The 24,055-nt window shown below is 32.2% G+C and overlaps 1 protein-coding gene across 5 annotated transcripts in view; it reads right to left on the reverse strand.

The window, feature by feature from the left end:
* LOC118201172 (proton channel OtopLc-like) overlaps positions 1 to 23,661 on the reverse strand; it is a 70,005-nt gene extending 46,344 nt beyond the window's left edge. Inside the window, exons 1-4 of one of the 5 annotated variants that reach the window (XM_085807668.1) lie at positions 23,643 to 23,661; positions 19,246 to 19,651; positions 18,559 to 18,679; positions 690 to 879 (exon numbers count right to left, since the gene is read on the reverse strand). In XM_085807668.1, coding sequence (XP_085663794.1) covers positions 690 to 879; positions 18,559 to 18,679; positions 19,246 to 19,418 — 484 coding nt within the window. In that variant the 5' untranslated portion in view covers positions 19,419 to 19,651; positions 23,643 to 23,661. Of the gene's footprint in view, positions 1 to 689; positions 880 to 18,558; positions 18,680 to 19,245; positions 19,652 to 22,696; positions 23,455 to 23,642 lie in introns of those variants that run through there. The other 4 variants (XM_035373218.2, XM_035373219.2, XM_035373215.2 and 1 more) reach the window with 4 other exon arrangements.
* Between the last annotated feature and the right edge of the window lie 394 nt (positions 23,662 to 24,055).

Below are 24,055 nucleotides of genomic sequence, written 5' to 3' on the forward strand. Positions count from 1 at the left end.
TAATATGTCCGATACAATGAGTGTTTCCTCTAGAAATCCAAGTTGTGATTTGTCAGGTTCATGTCATCCAAGCGATCCTCAAAAACATCAATCTGCTGTAAAGTCTTCAGTTTCTCATTGTGGAGATGACTTGCGTACCTCTCATCATTCAGAAATTTCTGGGCCACCCCGATCTCCTCACCCCACTGATGTTTCCGATGTACGTGACAGTTTTAAGACAACAAAGACAAGATCTGGTAGAACTGTTAAAATGCCACTTAGATTTAGCTTGATAGACTTGAATGTTTTGAGTAGCTATCCAGCAACTCAAAGAGGGTAGGATGTTGGGAATGGCACCACTACGCCAGTGAATCAAAGGCCAGATAAAGATTGACATCATGGGACGCCAGAGAAAAATGAACAGTTGCGGTTTAGATAGCTAAAGACGATGTTTGTACCATGTTAGCTAGATAAATATTTCTTATTCATTTAACTTGTACTTATGTGTAAATAAACCTTTTTCCTTAAGTTTAAAGTGCTTCATTTATGATAAGATAGCTGTTAATTCATCGTGTAGATGACTTATAAATCCCTTCTGAGCTAGCCATTAAGATTTTTAACAGTTAATTATATCAGGATCTCAGAAATTACTTAAAAGTTAAAATTAAAACAAATCATATTCACAAATCTAACAGATCCACTGTACATACCAACTATTCCAAGCTTCAAATATAAATTGGTGATCCCAAAGCAAAAACCTTTTGCAGATAATGCATATCCACAAGTCTGCACTTTCACAGTAGTTTCAGCAGTTTGTAAATACTTGCTTTTAAACCAACTTGCGAAACTGATGCATAATAATAGTATACTAATGCCAAATAAATACAGAAAAAGATAAACCTAAAAAAAAAAAAAAAAAAAGGCATGAAGTAAGTTAAATATCTAAGTATCAAAAACCGTATTATTCATTAAATGGTTTAAAAAGACTAATATTCTACAAGCATTTTTATTAACAAAACCTTTACTTACATTACAATTAAATTGCATATCCCCCCCAAAAAAAAAACAATATAAACACAATGGTTTAAATTCAGTAAAGGCACAGAAATAACATAGGAAAGAATTCATAATATAGTCAAAAGTCGTTAATCCGGACTCGTCGGGACTTCGGCGATTCCGGATTATAGATCATCAGTTTAAATCTCGTAAGATGGCATGCAGAAATTCTAAAATTAAGAATATGAAACCGTCATTTATGAAATAAAGAACAATTATGATCTAAAGGGTATCAAAATTTACAAAAAAAAAAAAAAAGCTTAATATTTATTTGTTTACTTTATTAAACATTTCTTTCAATGTAAGTTGTTTAAGTTGCTTCGTTTTATGTGATAATACTTTCTCTTTAATTCTATAAACAGACATAATTTTTTGTTCAGTTACAAAGTTCCGCTGTTCAAGTTCCGTTAATTGCTGTGCCGAGAATACCGACTAACTTGTCAATCGAATTTTTTTTTTTTTTTGTTTTCACTAACCTCTCTGTCACATTCTTCATGTCTTTATCCACTTTTTGCAGCAATTCCACATTTTGTTTGATGGACATCGAAACATACTTTCGTTTTGGGAGCTCCAGATTCGGAAATTCTATTTGACATAATCGAAAGTTCAAGTTTACTTTTATAGTATTGCTCTTACAGTCTGCAAAAAATAATAAGCCGAATCCAATTCGAAAATTAAGGAACAACGCAATCATCAACATTAACTGAAATAGATAATTAGATAATTTTAGCTTATACCGTCCGTTATACATAAAACACACACGCGAAAGCGTATTCTGCGCTTGCACACACGCAAATGCGCAGTCGTAAGAGGTCTTACGCGCACGCGTAAATGCCTATGCGCATGTGTCAACGCGGCGCATGCGCAGAAAGTTTTTAGCTTTGAGGTCCGGATTATGGGTGTCCGAATTAACGACTTTTGACTGTATACTGCAAAATGAAGAAATACTGATTGTGCTTTCAAAATTGGCAGATGAGAGAAACCATAATAACAACATAAAATGATAAAAGTTATTGATGTTAATTGTTGGATCATTAACAACAATAATTTAAAAGCCTGAACAAATTGAATAATTACTCCAAGTCCTGTTAAAACTCTTAATACACTCTCTAACACAATGTTGATACATTCAAATAGGTAGTTTCACTGCAGATCGTATTCAATGGTCAGTCTATTATACTGTAAATTACATAACAAGGCAAATCCAATATTTTTGAGAAAGTAACACAACAATTCATTTGTGTCATGTACCTCAGAAATGGTCAATCAGGTTGAGGTCTTTTGACTTTGTTGCACACTCTATGGCCATATTGCTTTCACTCTCTGGTCATTCTTATATTAATGCTGTAGCATGGATTTTAGCCCTGCCCTGCATCAATAGATATACAGAACCAATAGTTCCCATGAAAAATGGCTGTAAGTTTATGCCAGAACTTCATTGATCTAACATATAGCAGTAATACAGAGCTTGTACTAAAGATGCACAGACCAGTTTGTTTTTCGTTCATTATAAGTCAATCTACAACACGTAAACATTTCTTCATATACTTTTCTGTATCTGATGGATAATTAATTTGCATCATAACGCATGCAAGATTACTGGCATGTGTAACTATGTCCAGGATTGCTTTGTAAGGTGATGCACTACTCATGAAGGAAGGAATAAAAGGAGAGGCTCTGACCGGTTCCCAGTGTTCAACTGGTCTAACACAGGGAACATACCCCCTTTGTTTGCCAAAACATTCAGTGGTTTACCATTAAGATTTATGGATTAACCGGCAATAAATACTCTGCAATTACATCACAAACTGGCTGCCCAGACGGTAGTGGATAGGGGAGCCTACTGCAATGCCGAACAGCCCGAGTCCAAATCCCTGAGAAGGCATGGCTGTAATTGTCCATCCCTTCACAGGAGATAGAACTAGCCCACCTTATTAGGTACTTCACAATAAAGTGGCCACCATTTTCAACCTTAGTAGTAGCCAAGCCTAGGGGAGCCTACTGCAATGCTGAAGGATACAGGTTCAAATCCCAGAGAAGGCATGGCTGTAATTTTCTGTCCCTTCACATAAGGTAACAGTCACCCACCTATTAGATGCTTCCACGATAAAGTGGCCACCTCTTCAGCCCTTAATAGTGGCTAAGCCTACATCGGCTATGTGCCTGCCAATGGGACGGGATTCATAACTATAAATGTCATCATATTTCATCACATCGTAAATATAAATGTATATATTTTCTTTTTTAAGTGTATTTAAGTGTCCTAACTATTTGAAAGATTACTTTCCTAAATACTATTTCATTCTTATTCAATTAGCAATTGCTATTAATTTTCTTGACTCAGAAAAGTTTTAATTTGAATGCAATGTCTTTGTTAATTACATCAAAAAGAAATTTTTATTTGGTTAACGATTACAAAAATTAAAAGTTATTAATATTAAAATTGCACATTTCTTTTCTGTTTAGTTTCTCTCAGAAATATTTTCTAAAATAAGAGATGACTTTTAGGTGTTTCAGAAATGTCTTTTAAATAAGAAACCATATTTACAGTACAATTAATGCTTACTTCAAACTAAGATAACTTTTACTTCAATAGTTAACAAATACTGCTGATTTCTGATTTCTATGTAGTTTATTTCCTATGAGGGGATAGGTTTAGGGTTAAAACTATCCCATCAGAGGGTTTCCTTCCTACAAAGGAATAGGGGTAGTGAGATGATAGAGGTAAAAGAATTATTAATATTCTTCAAGACTTGCAAATGAATTATTATAAAATATAGGAGAATACTTACTTATCACAACTTTGTCCTTAAAAAATTATATTAACCTTCTATTCGACAATATAATAATTATAAACATTCTACTTCACAACTGTCTTATGTTATGCATGGCATTTGATATACTGGGTTTCCCATAACCTTTTAATAGATTGTTTTCCAGTACAAATAATTCCTGCTTAAATAGTTTATACAGTCAAAAGTCTTTAATCCAGACGTCCGTAATCCATAATGATCTATAATCCAGACCTCAAAGCAAACTTTCTGAGCATGCGTACGACTTAGGCGTATATGCATTTATGCATGCACGTAATACCTTTACGCATGCGCATCTAATGTATAACCGACGGTGTAAGCTAAGCTAAAATTATCTAATTATCTATTTCAGTTAATGTTGCAGATTGCGTTGTTCCTTAATCTTCGAATTGGATCCGGCTTATTATTTTTTGCAGACTGTTAGAGCAATTTTATAAAAGTAAGCTTGAACTTTCGATTATGTCAAATAGAATTTCTGATTCTGGAGCTGCCAAAGCGAAAGCATGTTTCGATGTCCATTAAACAAAAGTGGAATTGCTGCAAAAAATGGATAAAGGCATGAAGAAAGTGACAGAGAGGTGATTTGTTTCTCTAACCATTCTGAAATCTGTTTATAAATTTCACGCTGCTCTGGGGGGGGGGACATAGCGGCGCGCAATGAACTGGAAGTCAATCTGTCAGCACTATCCTCATCTTCAGGGCAGATGTTTTTATTTTATTCGGCTTATAATTCCTTACTAAATGTAGTGTTTCATCTCGATGTACTCTGATATGATTTAAATCAATTTCCTCGTCATTATAAATATCACGAATACGCATAAAATAGTTTTCTGGTTGCAATTTTCTAATTTCAACTGCACGTAATGTATGCTTTACGCATGCGCGCGTTGAAAGAAATGTTTAATAAAGTAAACAAATAAATATAAAGCATTTTTTTTTTTTTTTGTAAATTTTGATTCCCTTTAGATCACAATTGCTTTTTGTTTCATAAATTAAGATTTCATATTTTTAATTGTATAATTTCTGCATGCCATCTGACCAGATTTAAACTGATGATCTATAATCCAGAAAAATCGATAATCCGGAATCGCCGAAGTCCCGGACTGTATACATATATTTGTCAATAATGCTTTTAATTCATGTTTACAAATAAATGTTAATCATTGCATAATATATATTTAATAACTAGATTTCCTGATATTAACAACATTCACAGGACTTTATGAATGAAAAATCATTCATTTTCAAATAAATTTTTAACTAATTTAATATTTACATTGTTAATTAGCAATTACGTTTCTTAAAAAAAAGTTATGTACAAATAAATATTCCTATACTTGAAAATTTTCTTTTTTTGACATGTGCGAATCTTTATTTTGTGTCTATTCACTGTCTATGTCTCTTTTTTTCCAGTAAGGTAATTTTACAATCATTTAGCATATATCAGAGCCTTTATGTAAGAAATATGTATAAATTGAATAAATATTACATGCGTTATTTTTTTTTTGTATAATTAGTAAAAATACAATTTTAGTTCATCATTCTTAAATTCTTCGACTTCAACCTCACTAGGGCCCACCAGCGGCCGAGCGGTAAAAATCGCTGAACACTGGTAGTTTGGTCTGAGGTTCGAATCTCACGAACGGGCTGGCTGCATGGGAGTTTTCATGGTTTTTCCCCATGTGTAATGTGTATACGAGCCAGTTTCCCTTAGAAAGTCCTCCACGAAGGCATCCCTTCCCTTAGGCAGATAACCCTCGAGGCTTTGCCATAATCACAGACACACACAACCTCACTAGTGGCTGAGAGTTTAGACTGCTGAATACTGGTAGTTTGTTCCAAGTTTGAAATGAAAACAAATGGGCTGGCTGCATGGCTAATTTTCATGGTTTGCTCTAACATGAATATGAATCAGTTTCTCTTAGAAGGTCCTTCATGAATGCATCCCTTTTCTTAAGTGGATAGCTCTCATGTGCTTGGCCATATTCAAATAACCAAACCATCTTTCTGACTTCATAGGTGGAGATTACTGTTAATGTAGTTTTATATATTTAAGCAATTAAACTACTTTTTATAAACACTTCCCATATTAATAGTATTAATAGTCTGTTAATTTCATATCAGGTCTATTTCTAGGTGAAAGACAAGCTTTTTATTCCTGAAATAAAGGGTTCTCTTTCCTTTGCTATGAGTGCAAGTTATTTTAGGAATGTTGCATTTCATGTAAAAAGTTTAGTATACTTCCACTTCATCCTTCTTCACTGAAAATATATATTCTAGATATTCCAAATTCTTAGACAATAAATATCAATTTTGAGAAATTAAACATGTTAATGTTGACATTTATGCAAATGCAAATAATAATGCAATGTCAGAAATATTTTATACTGCTTTATGAATTTTAATAAGCCAGCCAGATGGTATAGTGGTTAGGGGAGCCAACTGAGATACCAAAGGACCTGGGTTCAAATGCCAGAGAAGGCACAGTTGTAACTGTCCAAAAACACAGACAGACAAAAGACAGAGACAAAAGTGGTCCAACTATTAGGTGCCTCTGTAATAAAGTGACCACCACTTCTGGCCATAGTAGTGGCCAAGGCGAAGTAGGCTGAGGGCCTGCCATTGATAAAAATAAATAATAAATAAATTTCAATAAATTTGTTCTTGCATACATCAAAATATTACAGTAATGATTTTCTTTTACTGATAATGCAAGTTACATCTTAATAGCCATTTCCATTGCATAAGTGTGCTTCAAGAACATTTATAAATATTATTCAATTACCTGAATTCAATTCCCATATTTTTTCTCAATTTTAAAAATTACTTAAATTTAATAAATTATTCATATAATAAGAGTCAGTTTGCATTTGTAACATAATTTTCACTTCATTGTGTTTTGTTTGGTGGTTTTCTTGTACTTTAGTTCAATTTTCTTACAATTTGCTCCCATATTTTTAAGTTAAAATTTAACAGACATAAAATAGTTATTCATCTATTTCACACACATGTACAAAGGTTATTACATCTGTGTATCATCCAACTTTTAAGTTCCTAAGAGGCTGTCAAAGTAATGTGTGCTGGATGCACACAAAACAGCCACATACCCTTAGACTATCAAAGCTCAAAAGCACATCACCCTCGGAGGGAAAATGCATCTCCTCTTATTCCTTCTTCCATGATGCAACTCATCACTGATGAGAAAAATCAGCCGTTGCTCCTAGGTCCAGTGGATACATTCAACATATCCCATTATAATTACTCTCCTATGTAAAGATGTTAATGGAATATACAATACAAAGTCTGAGATCCTAACTCATCGGGGCTTCGGCGATTCTAGATTTTAACGGATATTAGATTATCAATTTAAATTTAGTAAGATGGCATGCAGAAATTATAAAATTAAAAATATGAAATTGGGATTTATGAAATAATGAACATTTATAATCTCAAGGGTACCAAAATTTACAAAAAAAAAAAAAAAAAAAAAAAAAAAAGGTTTAATATTTAATTGTTTACTTTATTAAACATTTCTTTCAATGTAAGTTGTTTAAGTTGCTTCATTTTTTGTGCTAATACTTTCTCTTTAATTCTATAAACAGTCATAATGTCTTGCTCAGTTACGAAGTTCCACTGTTCAAGTCCTGCAATTGCCATTTCAAGATTTCCAACTAACTTGCCAATCAATATTTTTCATTTTCAATAACCTCTCTGTCACTTTCTCCACTATCAGTAGTGGAATTTTCTGGACTTAAAACCATACTACAGATTTCATTCTCCATTAATTGATTAATGACTGGGGCATTGTCATTACAATGAACAACTTCTGTTATACCATTTCGATTTATTGCCGCTTCTCCACATTTCTTTACAAAAATCCATTTATTGAAAATTTCACATTTGCGATATCCGAAAACCTTCAAATTCGGGAATATCATCTTCACCCAGAAATATGATAGCTGGTCATAAATTATGCTAAGCATTTTTTAAAGTATCTGGAGACGCATCCTCCCAAGATCTTGTGATGCTCCACACAGCAGATTTAATGCTAAAATATTTCAAAAATTCTCGAACAGTCTTGCCAAGATTGTTAAATTTCCATCAGTGGATCTTGTAAAATTTAAAATCCATATGGATTTTTAAAATGCTACTTAATACTTGCATTTCAACGTGCGCACTATTCCAATGTCTATAGACTGAATGAAGGATGTTCAATTTGCAGAGAAGAATAATACGGATACATTACCTATCACTAAAACTTTAAGTGAAGAAAGAGCCAAATGGGTTGTCTACAATCAGGACAATTTTTGCGTCATCAGGTAAACCTACCGAAATTCAAATATTGCCGAGCCTCGGGTATAAAATGATTTTCAAACCAATCATTCATTAACACTTGTGTCATCCTGCTCTTTTATTTGCACGATATACAACGGGGAAAACCGTTTATTCTTTAAATGCTTGAGGTTGTGCATTTTTTCGATTACGAAAAGTTTGCACTTGTGCATTCCGGCAGCATTTGCGCACGCTAAAATTATTCGTTTTGCTTTGGAATCTTTGACACAAGTTGGAGCCTTTTCTGTAGAGCTTGCCAAGTTAGTTTGCACTATGTATTGCCAGAAAAGGCCAGTTTCATCAGCATTGCAAATTTGTTCTGGAGATAATTTTTCATTTTTAAATTTGGTTAACCAAGCTGTCGAAAATGTGTTAATTTCTTCATGAATTATTTCGCCTTGAGCCATTACCATTGGACCCATCAATGGCACGTCCTCACTGCGACGCTGTTTGACCCATTCAAACTTAACTTTGTCATGATCATCACTTTTAGCATAACAAACAATTTTTCTGTTATTCACTGCGAGTGGGGTATCAGAATACACAAAAAATTCAAAATGTTCCTTTTTCTTATGTCACATACAGTTGACTTTCCAATGCCATACTCCTCGCATAATTTTGAGACAAATATGCCTTTATCCATTTTTTTTTTCCCCCCAGCAATTCCACTTTTTGTTCAATGGACATCAAAACATGCTTTTGTTTTGTAGATCCTGTTGTAACACCAGAATTAGAAACTCTTTTCAAGCATAACTGAAAGTTCAAGATTTAATTTTCACAAAATTGCTCTGATAATAAAAGTCTGCAAAAAATAATAAGCTGGATCAAATTAGAAGATTAAGGAAGAGCGCAATCTGTTATATTAATTAAAATTCCTTAGAATCAGTAAAGTATATTTCAGCCTAGTTTAATAGCGTCTGCTATACATTATTGGCTATGTATCATGAGATTGGCGATGAAAGACAAGTTGTTCCGCTAAATTTTGTCTTTCCTTTATTGCTCACTGAATTAAGCCTGAATTGTAATAGTTTAGTTATTTATTATACCTATGTCTACTTCCTGCACATGCTTAATGCTTATCTCAGTCCTGAATAAATCAACTCCCATATATACTTAAGGCCGGCACTAAATTCAGTCTCTGCCAGTCCTAAATTCTGCTACAAAGCGAGTGCCTAAGTTCTGAATTTTTTCCGCTCCTAAACTTTGGTTCACAGTGCTTTCCCTAAATTATAAAAATTTTGTCATCCCTTAATTTTGCAGCTCTGTGCTTCTCCAAATTCCAAACATTTTGTCTTCCCTAAATTCTGCTGTCCAACGTAGCCAAACAAGACCTGTCGCTGGTTCTGGGTTTAAGTGAATAAATAACATATCAATTATTCTTAATTCAAATAGCACTAAATGTAATCTTTTGACCTATGAGTTTCATTAACAAAATCCATTTTTAGTATATATGAAAAGAAATTTTTGTTAAATTTTTCCTCGTCAGCATTTCTTAGCGCATTTAACTTAAATCTGTAATCTTTGCCAAGCGTAACATCAGCATAAAAGGTTGCCATACTCTTTATTATTCAATTACTAATAAAAAAAATGCTTAGGCATCGCTGCATGAGTCATTACTCAAGTTGTCATATGCTGATAAACATGTGGGGAAGCAAAATATAATAAATAATGATTCGCCAGGTTGGCATCGGATATGAAGTATTAGTTTGGGTGAAATCAGCGATGTTTCTATGTAGAATGTTTCGGTTTGAGATGTATGCCAAGCAGATACACAGCTACGGAGTCAAATTGTTGATTGCACAAATTTATGCTAAAATGATTGTTTCTTCAATAACGAGGTATTTTATTTAATGCTGAAGTGGGACTCTCCACGTTTTATTATGGGAGGAAAAAATCAAATGCGCATGCATAAAGCATTAGGAAAAAAAGCTGTTTATGGCTTTGAGGTCCGGATTTTAGATCATTCCGGATATTGAGCATCCAGATCTCGTACTTTGCACTGTACACATTTTACAAATAAAGAAATTAAGAAAATTTCAGGTTATGTGAACCTTTAAAGTCACGAAAATGTTCATTAACTAACAAACATGGCTTTGCACACAGGTACAGTTCAGATCCTAAAAAAGAAAAACGGCTTTTAACCCGGCATTACTCGCGCGAGAAAAACGAACGGGATTGCTGACGCTGGGTATGACATACCTAGGGTGGTTTCTTCCTCTCTTTTACCATTAAATCCACACAAAATATAAAAGAACAAAAACATGGAAGAGAAAATATAGTTTTAAACATATATTAAAATATTTTTCTTTTAATTTGCCCATTTTCGGCAAATGCATGCCATATGTTCCCTGCATAAATGTTTTTTACATTTTTCACAGACAAACTCAGCTTTTCTGTCTTTTATTGGCCCCACATTCAGCACATCTTTTATATGTCGTCTTTACCTTATTAGCAGGAGGTGTATCAGCCTCACTGCTGCCCAGTTTTACTTTTAGGCTTTGTAGGAGCATTGCTTGTTGACTTCTTATAATCTTCTCTCACTTGAAATGGCAGTGTTTTTAGAAATAAGCATCGGGCTCGATGCCCAATAGGTGGTTTTTTGTTGATAACAAAAATTATGTGTGCATTTATTGCAGCAACATCCAACATGGAATAAAAAAAAGCTGTAGGCCAACGTCTTGTTTTTCTAGCCGTTGAATACATTGCAGCAATTACATCCAAAAATTATATTTTTAGTAGAAATTCTAACATTTCCATGGAATTCCCTTTTGCTTCTTTTTTTATATTATTTCTTATAAAATAGTCACTTTCATTTGAATCAGAAAGATCGCCCTCTAAATCAGATTCTATTTCAGGCAAAGGTTCGTATTCACTGTAAATTTCCCCATTATTCGCCTCTTCATTATTGAAAACCTCATTACCTTCCCTCAGGACTTTATTCACCCAAAGAAACAGTATCAAGTAAATTTCTTATATGTCGCATTTCTTCATCATAACTTTGAAAATGCGCCATAATGAGAGTACGATTTCAATGCATCTAGCAGTACTCAGAATTATAACAGTAATGTTCGTGCTGGGTGTGACATACCCTGGAGTGGCGATTACAAGGTATCTACTTTTAGAACTCTTTCCCTTATTCTTCCCTTCCAAGGTTATGACCTTGGGGGCAACTATAAGAAAAATCATCCACATTTAAAAAAAGTTTGGAGAGAAACAGCGAAAAAAATGGAGGGTGTGGGTATGACATACCCAGCCCGATCAAATGCGGGTTAATACAAGAACACTAAATCTTCATAAATTTACTTGTATACTAGGCAAAACTGCATATGGTTAAAAATATAGTTCTTGCAGTACGAAGTCCGAAATCTGGGCGTCCATTATCCAGAATGATCTAAAATACGAACTTCAAAGCCACAAACATTTTTTGCTTTACGCATGCACACTTAATTTTTCCTTCCATAAAAAAAGGTGGAGATTTTCACTTAAAATTCTTATTTCACTTAAAAATTCTGATTCTTAATTTCACTTAGGCACTAAATAAAATACCTCGTTATGGAAAAACAATCATGTAAGCATAAATTTGCGAGATTAATAATTTGGCTCCATAGCTGAGTATCAACTTGGCATACATCTCAAACCGAAACATTCACCTACTTTACACCCTGATGTCGATCTGGCAAGTCATTATTTATTATATTTTGCTTTCATCTGGCATGTTTATCAATACATGACAGCTTCAGTAATAACTCATGCTGTGATGTCTAAACGTTTTTTATATTAGTAATTGAATAACAAGAGTATGGCAACCTTTTATGCTAACATTACGCTTGGCGATTATAGATTTTTAACCTTTTCCATATATGTCCCGCACGTTCACTACTTTAAATGTGTCTCAAGAAATTTCAGTAAACTATGGAGATTCAAAATTTACTCCTTAATATGGATTAGGAAGTGCAATACCCTGTCGATTTGTTTTTCTGTTCCTTTCAGTTAAAATAAGTGACTAAATGGTCAAAATACAATCGAAATTGGACCCTATAGCCCACGGGAAAAGGTTAAGAAATGTCAACGAGGAAAAATTCAACAAAATTTCTTTTCATATGTTAAAAACAGATTTTGTTAATGAAACTCATAGGCCAAAAGATTACATTTACTGCTATTTTAATTAAGAATAACTGATATGTCATTCACCATAAACATGGAAGCGGCAGCAGAATATGTCGGCACCGGACGGCGGATTTTAGGTAAGACGAAACTTATGAAATTTGGGAAAGCACCCAGTGGCAAAATTAAGAGATGAGAAGTTTTTATGATTTAGGGAAGGCACTGGAATCCAAAGTTTTAAGCATGGTGAAAATTTAGAACTTAGGAAAGTGCTTTGTAGCAGAATTTAGGCCCCGTAGAGACTGCACCCTGCAGTATCAAGTGCTGGCCCTAGATAAAGCCTTAAGTATATGTGGGAGTTAGGCATTTCAATTAATGTAGCAGATTGCACTGCTTCTTGATCTTCTCGATCTTCTTGATCACTGCTTCTTGATCGAGCTTATTATTTTTTGCAGACTGTTATTATTATGGCAATTTTATAAAAACTAAGCTTGAACTTTCGATTATGTAGAAAAGAGTTTCCAATTCTGGAGTTGCCAAAGGATCTACAAAGCGAAACCATGTTTCGATGTCCATTAAACAAAAAGTGGAATTGCTGCAAAAAATGGATAAAGGCATACCTGTCTCAAAATTATGTGAGGAGTATGGCATTGGAAAGTCTGTATATGATACAATAAAAAAGAAAAAGGGAACATTTTGAATTTTTGTGGAAGCATCTCAAACAACTCAGATTGAAAGAAATGCTTAATAAAGTAAACAAATAAATATTACGCTTTTTTTTTTTTTTTAAATTTTGATACCCTTTATATCATAATTGTTCTTTATTTCATAAATTACTATTTCATAATTTTAATTGTATAATTTCTACATGCCATCTACTATTTTTTATATATTGTAATATTCATGACGATTCAGCAATAACAAATTGTTTGCAAGTTTCTGCAGCCTAGGATTAATACAAGTAAACAAATTCAACTGCAACCAATATGTTTGCTAAGACTAAGAACATAAAATTCAGATTTTCTGATAAGTTATAAAACTGATATGACGTAAAGCTCTTCACAGAACAAAATGGAAAATTCTTCAAAGTTTTTCCCCATATAAAATAAACTAGAACCTTTTTCATAAAAACTATGAAAAATTTATAACATTGCATTTACCATTAGAGACATAGCAAGGCATCCTGAAAGCTTGGAATACAACTGCTCACAAAATTCCAATCATATGTAAATTAATGTAAATGCTTACATTAGATATCACTTGGCATGCGTGAATCGCGTGGAAGTATGGTTAATTCAGGAAACTCGCAGTAAATCAAAACTTACTTCGTTTTTATGAACGAAACTTTTTTGATTTTACGCTTAAATATATACTGTATGATTATTTAAAAACAAAACCAAAAAAAAAAAAAAAAAAAAATTATGAAATCAGAAAAATAAACGATTTTTAAAATATTACAAAGCATTCAAAAATATTTTTTTCATAACAAGTACAGATACAACTGATAACACGTTAATAGTTCTTTATAGTACAGTAGCGTTCAAAGCATTTTCCTCAATGAAGAGGAACACGGCAGAAGCTACACGTGAAACATGTTTCACTTCGCACACGCAACACCGTCTTTGTGGATTTTTCTTCTTTCCAGCACTAACCATTTTTTCCAATATGTGTTTGCGCATATCCATGGAAAATCTTCCAGGAGGGTCGCGTTTTGATATCATTTGCTCTGGTTCTTCAGTGCTGATTTCAGGTAGTTCATCAGTAACCAAATGTTATGTAAAAATTTCTTGTATTTTATTTTTTGTGTGTTTGTGTCGAATTGTATACTACATATGCATTGAAAAATGCACAATTCATCATATACATAGCTAAGCGCTTTGTCCATTTCACTGTTTTATGCAAAATACTACAGTAGGACAAATACTGATCGGCCCGATCTACTGCTTTCATGTACTTGTTGTAGTCGATCAAAGCATTTGGCTTTATAATTTTTTGTTTCTTGATACAATAAACATTACTACTTTCTTTCATTTCCGCGGAATGGATTGAAGAGATGAGACTGACTTCTTTCTTGGATTGCCAAACATGTACCAATATAGAATTTTTTCTTTGAAAGATTGTTTCTCCTTTTTTCAAATTAGTTTTTTTCAGGCACTCTGGTAGACCTCTATTCTTCGTAATTGTTCTGCAAATTCGTATTTTTTTTTTTTTTTTTTTTTTTGTAAAAGGGCTTTTGTGTTATCGACACTGTTGTAGTAATTGTCCATGTACAAATGGCGCCAGACATCAGTATATGGCGAAACTACTGCGAGTATTGTTTCTATCAAGCGTGATCCTTGAGCTGCATAAACTTTGCAAATATAACCAGTGTCACTTTCAGACAATATTCGTATGAGTATGCCGTATTTTATAATTTTTCCAGCATTGTAAACTTTTAAAAATAATCGTCCTCTCCAAGATATTATGCCCTCATCTAGTGATACTTGTTGTTTCAGTTTGTAAATGTTATTGAATTTTTCAACAAAATAATTTAGTATAGGCCTGACTTTGAATAATCGATCAGAATTGTCCATGATGTCTTCATTGTTATGAAATGCCAAGTATTTGGCGAAATCCATCCCTTGACATAGTTTTTGAAAAAAACGGTGTACTTGTGCAGACATCAGTTGACCAATAATCGTGTCGGGCATCTTTACAAACTTGTCCCGTGAAAATAATAAGCCCTAAAAATTTCTTCATCTCCAGAATCGTAATATCTCTCCATTTCATGCTTTTGGAAGATATTTTGAACTGATTCATATTTTGATAATAATACCTGTTTGATTCCACGACTAAATATGCAAAAAAGTCATCACCTATAAATAACTTTACTGCATCAGCTGTGGATTCAGGAACATTAGCCATGTTAGTTATCCCAGGATGACCCAAAAACTCTTCAAGGTCTGGAGGATTGTCAATCGATGACCATTCATCTGCTTCTTCATCAGAAGTTGTTTCAGAACTACTAGAAATTCTTCTTCGGACGAATACTCGAGAATATGTACAGTCAAAAGTCATTAATCCGGACTCGTCGGGACTTCGGCGATTCCGGATTATAGATCATCAGTTTAAATCTGGTAAGATGGCATGCAGAAATTATAAAATTAAAAATATGAAACCGTAATTAATGAAATAAAGATCAATCATGATCTAAAGGGTATCAAAATTTACAAAAAAAAAAAAAAAAAAAAGCTTAATATTTATTTGTTTACTTTATTAAACATTTCTTTCAATGTAAGTTGTTTAAGTCGCTTCGTTTTTTATGTGATAATACATTCTCTTTAATTCTATAAACAGACATAATTTATTGTTCAGTTACAAAGTTCCGCTGTTCAAGTCCTATAATTGCTGTGTCTACCGACTAATTTGTCAATCGAAATTTTTTCGTTTTCAATAACTTCTGTTACTTTCTTCGCTATCGGAAGCAAATTATACTAACGACGAATTTGATTTAAATCATATCAAAGACGGAGTACATCAAGATGAAATACTACATTTAGTAAGGAATTATAAGCCAAATAAAATAAAAACATCTGCCCTGAAGATGAGGATAGTGCCGACAGATCAACTTCCAATTCATTGCGCGCCGCAGCGTTAAAGATAAACAAACATTAAAGTTTAGATAAACAAAGGATATGCCTTTATCCATTTTTTGTAGCAATTCCACTTTTTGTTTAATGAACTTCAAAACATACTTTCGCTTTGTAGATCCTTTACATATTAATAAATATATATCAGAAATTCTATTCGACATAATCGAAAGTTCAAGCTTACTTTTATAAAATTGCTCTAACAGTCTGCAAAAAATAATAAGCCAGATCTAATTCGAAGATTAAGGAACAATGCAATCTGCAACATTAACTGAAATAGATAATTTTAGCTTAGCTTATACCGTCCGTTATACATTAAACGCGCACTCGTAAACGTATTTTGCACATGCACACAAGCATATCAGCAGCAGTAAAGGTCAACGCGATGCATGCGCAGAAAGTTCGTAGCTTTGAGGTCCGGATTATAGATCATTCCGGATTATGGGTGTCAGAATTAACGACTTTTGACTGTAATAACTTCATCATCGTCACTTTCTTCGATATCTTGACTTTCAGAATCACTATCATACGTAAAGTCCGATAATCTGTCAGCGGATATTTCTTCATCACTATCTTTGTCACAACAGTTCATTTTAGCAATTTATTTAAACAATAAAAAAAAAACCACGCTTCAAATTGACAAAACACGACTTGTACAGTTTGGAGCTAAGAATTCGATTGAAGATGAAATAACAAAAGACAAAGTAACTCGACCAATCGTAACTTGTTGAAAGAAAAATGCAAAGCGTTGCCTAGCAATGCAAACAACACCCATATAATGTCTAGATTTGTGGTAGCTAGCAGGTATCCACCACAAATCTACTAAATACGTATTTTTACGTGACCCGCACTCCAGTATATTTTTCCGCATATTTTTCCTGCAAAAGTATTGTTTATTGAGTTTATTACCAGCTACACTACATATGAAAGTTACAACTCTTTTGACATTTTTACTCCCACAGATAATTGTCTTGACAATCACTAAGATTATGATTTGCAGTTTAACGATGGTTGGCTTGAATGCAGACATTGCTCAAGCTTTTTAATCTATTATACATGGTAACCTTCCAAGATGATAACAACCAATTCATCAGTTTCGCATTTCATGTAAAACATATCATGCCATTCATGCATTTAAGTATCCAATGCAGTTACGACTCATTTCTCAGAACATTAATCCTTCTTATTCTGACAGTGAAGAACTTTCTGTAATTTGATTTTAGCATAGGAATGTATTTAGATTTAACATACAAACTAGGTATTATAACACTTAGTAAATAACAAATAAAATGGAATTCAGTATCAGTACATGACTGCAAAACAAAGACTTCATAATAAATCTAACTCAGTGATCAGGTTTCTTGAAAGTGATTTGAGATAAAACAAATTAGGTGATTCGGAAGAGAGGGATTGTTTGTAGCACAATGTTATAACTCAAAAAAATTAATATTATCAGCCAAGATTTTTAACTACTCATATGTGGTAAAACTACCCAAACAAATCTTTAGGTTTCAAATTACTTTTTCTGTGTGGGAGACCTTAGAGAATATGATTAGTAATGTTCTAAACTAGTATTTATCTTCTTAGAAATATTATTTAATTTTATACTCTGTTACATCAAAATATGAATTTCAAGGTCTTTTCACTTTCTCTCCTCTTAAGATAGTAATGTCTTCCATCACTGCAAAGCAGTTGCTTTCTCCACATCAATTGAGATTGCTGTTCATGCCAGTCTTAATTCCTATGCCTTTGATGAAGTGAAACATGCTAAATGAAAATTAAATTGGAAAAAAAAAAAAAAAAAAAAAAAAAAACAATTATAACACATGACAACTACCGCAGCTGTTGTTACCAAGGTTATAAGGCAAACTGGGCAAGAGGTAAAAACCCTGAAGTATCTATTCTAAACTAACAGACAACATACATGGTCATTTTGAGAGGTTTCATTATATTTATTACTGAAATATATGCTGTGTTACACAGTTGTTCTCAATGGGCAAAATCCATTATTAATACTAAAGATTTAACAGAAACACGATTCTAAATTAAAAGCTGAAAATCTTGGGTCCTTTCACTAAATTTCAGTTTCATACTTACACAGCTTTCATTTTCTGGATATTTCATACCTTTCTAAATAGAATATTTCAGTGAATAACTTATTGAATAATTTTTTTGATTCACAATTTTTTCCTAGAATTGGAACTTTCTTCCATTACACTTACAATCAATGATATTTTAAAAAACTGATCCATTTATAATTCTTCAAATGCTTTATTTTCCAAGTATGAAATGAATTTGAAACAGAAATCCAGAAATTCTTTTACAGACGATTCTTTTTGTGGACCTCATGAATTCCTTAAATTTATTTTTAGAAAGGACTATTATTTAACTAATGAATATATTTTCGATTCCACCAAAAACACCTTTAAGAATAGTTCACATTGAATGGCACTAACAAAATTGCTATCAGCTATATTTCCAAAATCAAGGAATATTTACAGAACATTTGGAACATACACTGAAGTAGGACACTCCACCGAAATGCAAGAGTGCTTCTATAATATGGCACAATATGGTTATTTTATTCTTAATTAAAAGTTCTACTTTCAAATAATTTATGCTTTCAGTGATATTTAAGCACTTACATGTATATAGAACAGAGGTACTGGACCATGAAGAAGCTCAGTGAAAACAGAAATACCAACAAACACTGATAATACCACAGAATAGAGACCACTTAAAGTATGAACTTTAGTACTGCTTGACCTGAAACCAAATTTTTAAGCATAAAATAAGTAAAAAATATATAAAAAGATAATTACTAAATAAATTATAATGTGACTGCTTGATTTGAAACAAGATTTATTACAGTAGCAAACAAGGGCAAAAATGCATAAATATCATTAACAAAGTAAATCATCATAATATTCCCTTAAGCATACTTCATAAAAATTATCCATAGTTAGTTAAAATCCCAGTTACCTAATATAATAAGCATCAACATGCTGGATTTTAAATGTTCTTACTACAGATATTTTGTCAAGATAACAGGATAGAAAACATGTTACAATACAAATAATTTTACCAACATAACTAAAGAGAAATGTGCAAATTATTACATTGGTTTTACATTTCTCTCAAATGTAAACTGAAGAACAACAGTATTAATAAAAATGATTTAGAACATATAACAATAAATAGAAATATGTAAACTGACATTAAGAAACAATACTCAAGCATCAAGAACATTGAAGAAACAACTGAACTACCTTTTCAGCACAAAATGGAATAATTTAAGAATTAGAGTAAACACATAAAAATTAAAAACATACCACTGGGAATCATTTCTTTCAACATTTCTAACTTGAGATCCTAGAGATTCATCAGAAAAACTACTGGAAGGTGCAAATGTAGCATCAGTAGACAATAACTTCATGCACTGATTTTCATTACTTTCCCTTTTTGTATAAGGATGGTCACGTAACTCCATTTTTTCTGCAGACATGCTACAGCTAGGTACATTTCTACAGAAATATACAAGTAGAAAACATACTTCTAATACGAAACAGCAAGATAATGAAAAGGTCAGTTAATATCACAGCCATATGCAAGACATGCTGGAGAAATACAAATTTCAACTTTCAGAGCTTTCAATTTACAATCTTTTATTTTCATCATATTCCAAAATATTTTTATAACATGCTTAGGAGAAGTCTTGAAATACCAGAAAGCTATAATCTAGAAAAGAAAAAGAAAAATTCAACATACTATTCCTATAAAGTTTACGTAATTTAAATTGTGGAGCAATTTCTATATGCCAACTCATACCTTTATTATCATAATTTTAAAAAATAAAGTTTTGCTTATGGAAAAATGTTGATACTTTTCCATAACAGGATGCCACTTGGCACCAAATGCAAATGTTATTATGAAATCTAACTAGAGAAAAGAATGACAATCCCAATAACATTCACAACTCCATTAACACGTTGACTGCCGTGGGGGGGGGGGGTCAACAGTGGCCCACGATGCGACCAATAGTAAAAATACATAATTAAATATCGATGCTAATAAATTTTTAAATAACACCATTGTTACTATATAATAAATCATAAAAACTTAAATAATAAAACGCAAAACTTATCCACAGCGCCTTCCTAGTTACAGTTGACAGAGTTCTACCAGTATGAGCTCGACGCCACAAATAAACTGAATAGCTATCGGAGTAGGTATGTGGAAAACATTTCAACAATCATCTACTCTACAAAAACCTTCTTTTACCTTATCTTCTGCTGCAGTGCACTTTCGGTGTTTCAGTAGACATAAAATACAATTTCCTACTGTGATTTTCAGAACAAAGTATTTCAATATGGAGGATACAAATAAATTATTCGGGTAGAGTAGACTTTAAGGTATCCCTTGTATTATGGCGAAGTTGTTGTTTGAGTTATCTCCAAGTTGTTTTATTTGTGGTAGCCTGAGTAGTTGAATGTTATGAAACCCTATTGTGACATAATCGGGTGCATGATTCTGGGAAATTTTGAATCATGGGATGTTTTGTAAGTGTTTTTGTGGTGTGTGTTGGTTTGAGTCTTTAGACGGTAGAATGCCCGAATGTAATAAGATTAATTTGAAGTTTCTGTACGATGTGAAGCGAAAGGGGAAAAGAGCTTTAATTGACTGGTGTGTAAATGAAGGCTTACTTAGTAGCCATTATAAGTGTCCTGTATGTAGGAAGGACATGCGTCTAGTCGAACGTAAAAACCGTTTAGATGGATTTGAATGGGTTTATAGGAAGAAAAGTTTAGATGGTCACTATGTGAAACGTTCAATCAGAAAGAGTACCTGCTTTGAAAAAAGTCATTTAAGTGTGATTGATATTTTGATTTTTACGTGGCTCTGGGTGTACGAAGTGAACTTCAGAATCATGGTAAGTGAATATTTGCTTTTGGTAGTTCTTAAATGTATAACATGTTTTTCCTTTTTTATGTTATTTTATTACTTGGTTTAAAATGTTTTTTTAATTGAGATTATGTATTTTTTGTTTGCCTATATTGTAGAATTTGTGCTTCTTTGGTTAATTAGTTAAGTAACAAAAATTGAAACTAATAGATGTTATTAAGGGAAAAAAAATCTTCATGCTAATTGGCAGATATTAATGATTAAATAAATGAAATACTTCATATTTTTTAATCAAAGAAAGAATTCAAATCTAAAGAAATAGAAATTTTACAAAAATAATACTATTTATATTTATAAACTACGAAATTTTTTCTCGTACATTTGTACATTCCTCCTAAAATAAAGGTTTAAAAATAGCCTTCATATCATTAGATAAAATCTCACAGGCCATAGACTACTCCAGTATTTTTTTAAATATAAATTAGTGAAAGTTAACGGAACTTGATTACCTTTTAAAACATCTATAAAGTATTAAAATTTCATTTCTTTTTGTTGTTGTTTTACTTTGATACAAATATAATTAATATGTTTACTTTGATTATTAATAGTATTACTTAAACCAGTTTTAGAATTATTAGAAAACCAGTTATTAAGTTTTATAGTAGTAAAGTTAATAACTCTTATCATAAAGCCTTAGTTCTTTTAGATTAACAATGCATAGATGAAGATAATCTACTTCTAACTGATCTCAGTTACTTGTTTAAATTCAGGTTTTTAAACTAAATACTGTTATTTTCAACAAGATTAAGACATAATAACACGCTGGACAAATACTAATTCAGAGGTCAAACAACAAAAATCAGCGTTATATTTTCAAATTTTCACAGAACTAGATTCGATGGTTTTACCGAACCACCATCATCAGCTGCAAAAGGGCAACGCTGATTTTTGTTGTTTGACCTCTGAATTAAGATTAAGATTGTTAAAGGATATTATATCATAAATAGATCTGTAGGTGATGGCAAATTTTTACAAATCATTGTATGGAAGTGAACGAAAAAATATGAATCCTTTAGAAAATAAACAAGGTTTGCACAGCTCAGACGAATAATTTGTGCCCACCGGGATGCTTTAATTATTCATTTTAGTACGGATGAATTTTAATTTGTGCCCACTGAGCTCCAATTAAAATTTTGTCTTAGGTCTATAACAGGCTTAATCCAATACTGGGCAGATATACTGGAGAATAATTTATACATAGAGAAACAAAATTTTAAAAGTAAATGATAAAATGGCTAAAAATTAAAAATAGTACTCATCATAAAAAATCTTGAATCCATTAATACAGCTCTAAAGATAAATTTAAAAGTGCTTCAATGATAAACATCAAAACAGAGATTTTAAAATTACTCTGCTAAATAAGACGCTCTTTAAAATTAAATCTACGCTCTATATTAATTACTCAAACAATGCTCATACTTTCTATGTTACAATTATAACATACACAAATTAAAAATATTAAACCCGTACCATTTAACCTGAAGAACATGTATATACATGTAGCATAAAATTTTGACTATAATTTGTAGCAGCCCCTTTAATCTCCTTTTTAATTTGATTATTTCACCTTTTTATCCACAAAATGGTAATATGCTTATATTAAATCTTTCTGAATGGAGTCATTTTAAAATTGATCCTTGGGATATGATGATGCATGTATACTTTACAGTTACAAACCTGCATTATTAAATTTATTCCAGACAGATGTTAAAATGGTAATATTAATAACAGACTATAACAATAATTAATCTTAAATTCATTATTATAATTCTAAACATTTAAAATACACCGAAAACATCAAAATAATAAATCCAAAATTACCTCCTAAATATCGGTCAGTCTGAAGTTAAATTTACACATCCGGAAGCTAGCTTCGATGATAAGCCACAAATTAAATCGCAAACACACACTACAAAGCACTCATCACTCAAAACGCATGACAACAGTCATGGCTACGCAAACCCAGAAAAGTATCTAGACTTTTTTTCTTACTTTTATGACAGTACTATATGAAAGACGCTAAAATGTCAAGAAAAAGTTACAATATAAGGTAGGTTTTTTTTTAAAAGAAGACTAAATTGAAAGAATCTCTTTACCAACAGAAAATTTTTCAGTTGCGACAATACATAATTCAAAATTAAATTTCTGCATTGATGCAAAAAGATATTTAACGAACAGCCTTTTTACCAACGATTCCATACACACAGAAAGACAGACTACTTATTCATAAAACATACAAATAAAAACCATGACCACAGATATCAGTTTCAATGTAAGTACCTACATTATATGTCAAACACTACTTAACATTCTCCTCAGAACAGTCTACCGCAAATTAATGAAATGATTAGTTCCTCTGACACATTCAAAGAGCAAATAACGCAAACGGCGGGGGGGGGGGGGCGGTAAGGCCGATAGAGATAACAGAAAGTTGGTTGTTCTTTGTGTGCATCTTGAAGCTAAGTCTTCACATTTGAAGACAGAGACAGAAACAAGAAATGTTTTTTCCATTCGCCCTTTTATCATACCAAATCGTCGCACAGGATTCTCTCACTTTATGAAAGTAAAGAGTTCTTCTGAGAAGCCCAAATGTCACAAAAACGGAGATACAAATATATGCGAAATCCTGAGTTCTTCAATGAACTGAGCGGGAGTTCAAAATAGATTGATGAGTCCTCAAACCTATGTTTTTACTCCCCGGAAAAACTTCTGTTATATATGCATTAAAATTAAACTAAAGTAAAACAATCATGTGAAAAAGGCTTACCTGACTCCGCAAGAAATAGCATAACAGTGAAACAGTGTTTCTATTGCTGACTTATGTAACTTGTATCTCAACTCACTCAACACTTGTATCTCAACAGTTATTCAAAACTAATCCTATTTCAGAAAATTCTCAAAATACATTTTTATAATTTTAAATATGTGTAACTATTATGAGTTTATTTTCATAAAAGTATATTTTATTGATTGTTTTTATAACCTGTATTATGATGCTTCTAAAATAGCATAACACTATATTCGTAAAGGGAGAAGGGAAAAACAATATTTTCTTTTCACACAACTTCATAATAACATATCCTTCATAAGAAGAAACAGGGTATTTTTTGCATCAATACGTAAAAACTTACAATCCCTTTTCACTTGAATTTTTAAGTAATATAATTATATAAAAGATTT

Source organism: Stegodyphus dumicola, chromosome X1, assembly GCF_044657685.1.
Source record: "Stegodyphus dumicola isolate Sdum_Otavi_A_Nest chromosome X1, ASM4465768v1".
Classification (NCBI taxonomy): Eukaryota; Metazoa; Arthropoda; class Arachnida; order Araneae; family Eresidae; genus Stegodyphus; species Stegodyphus dumicola.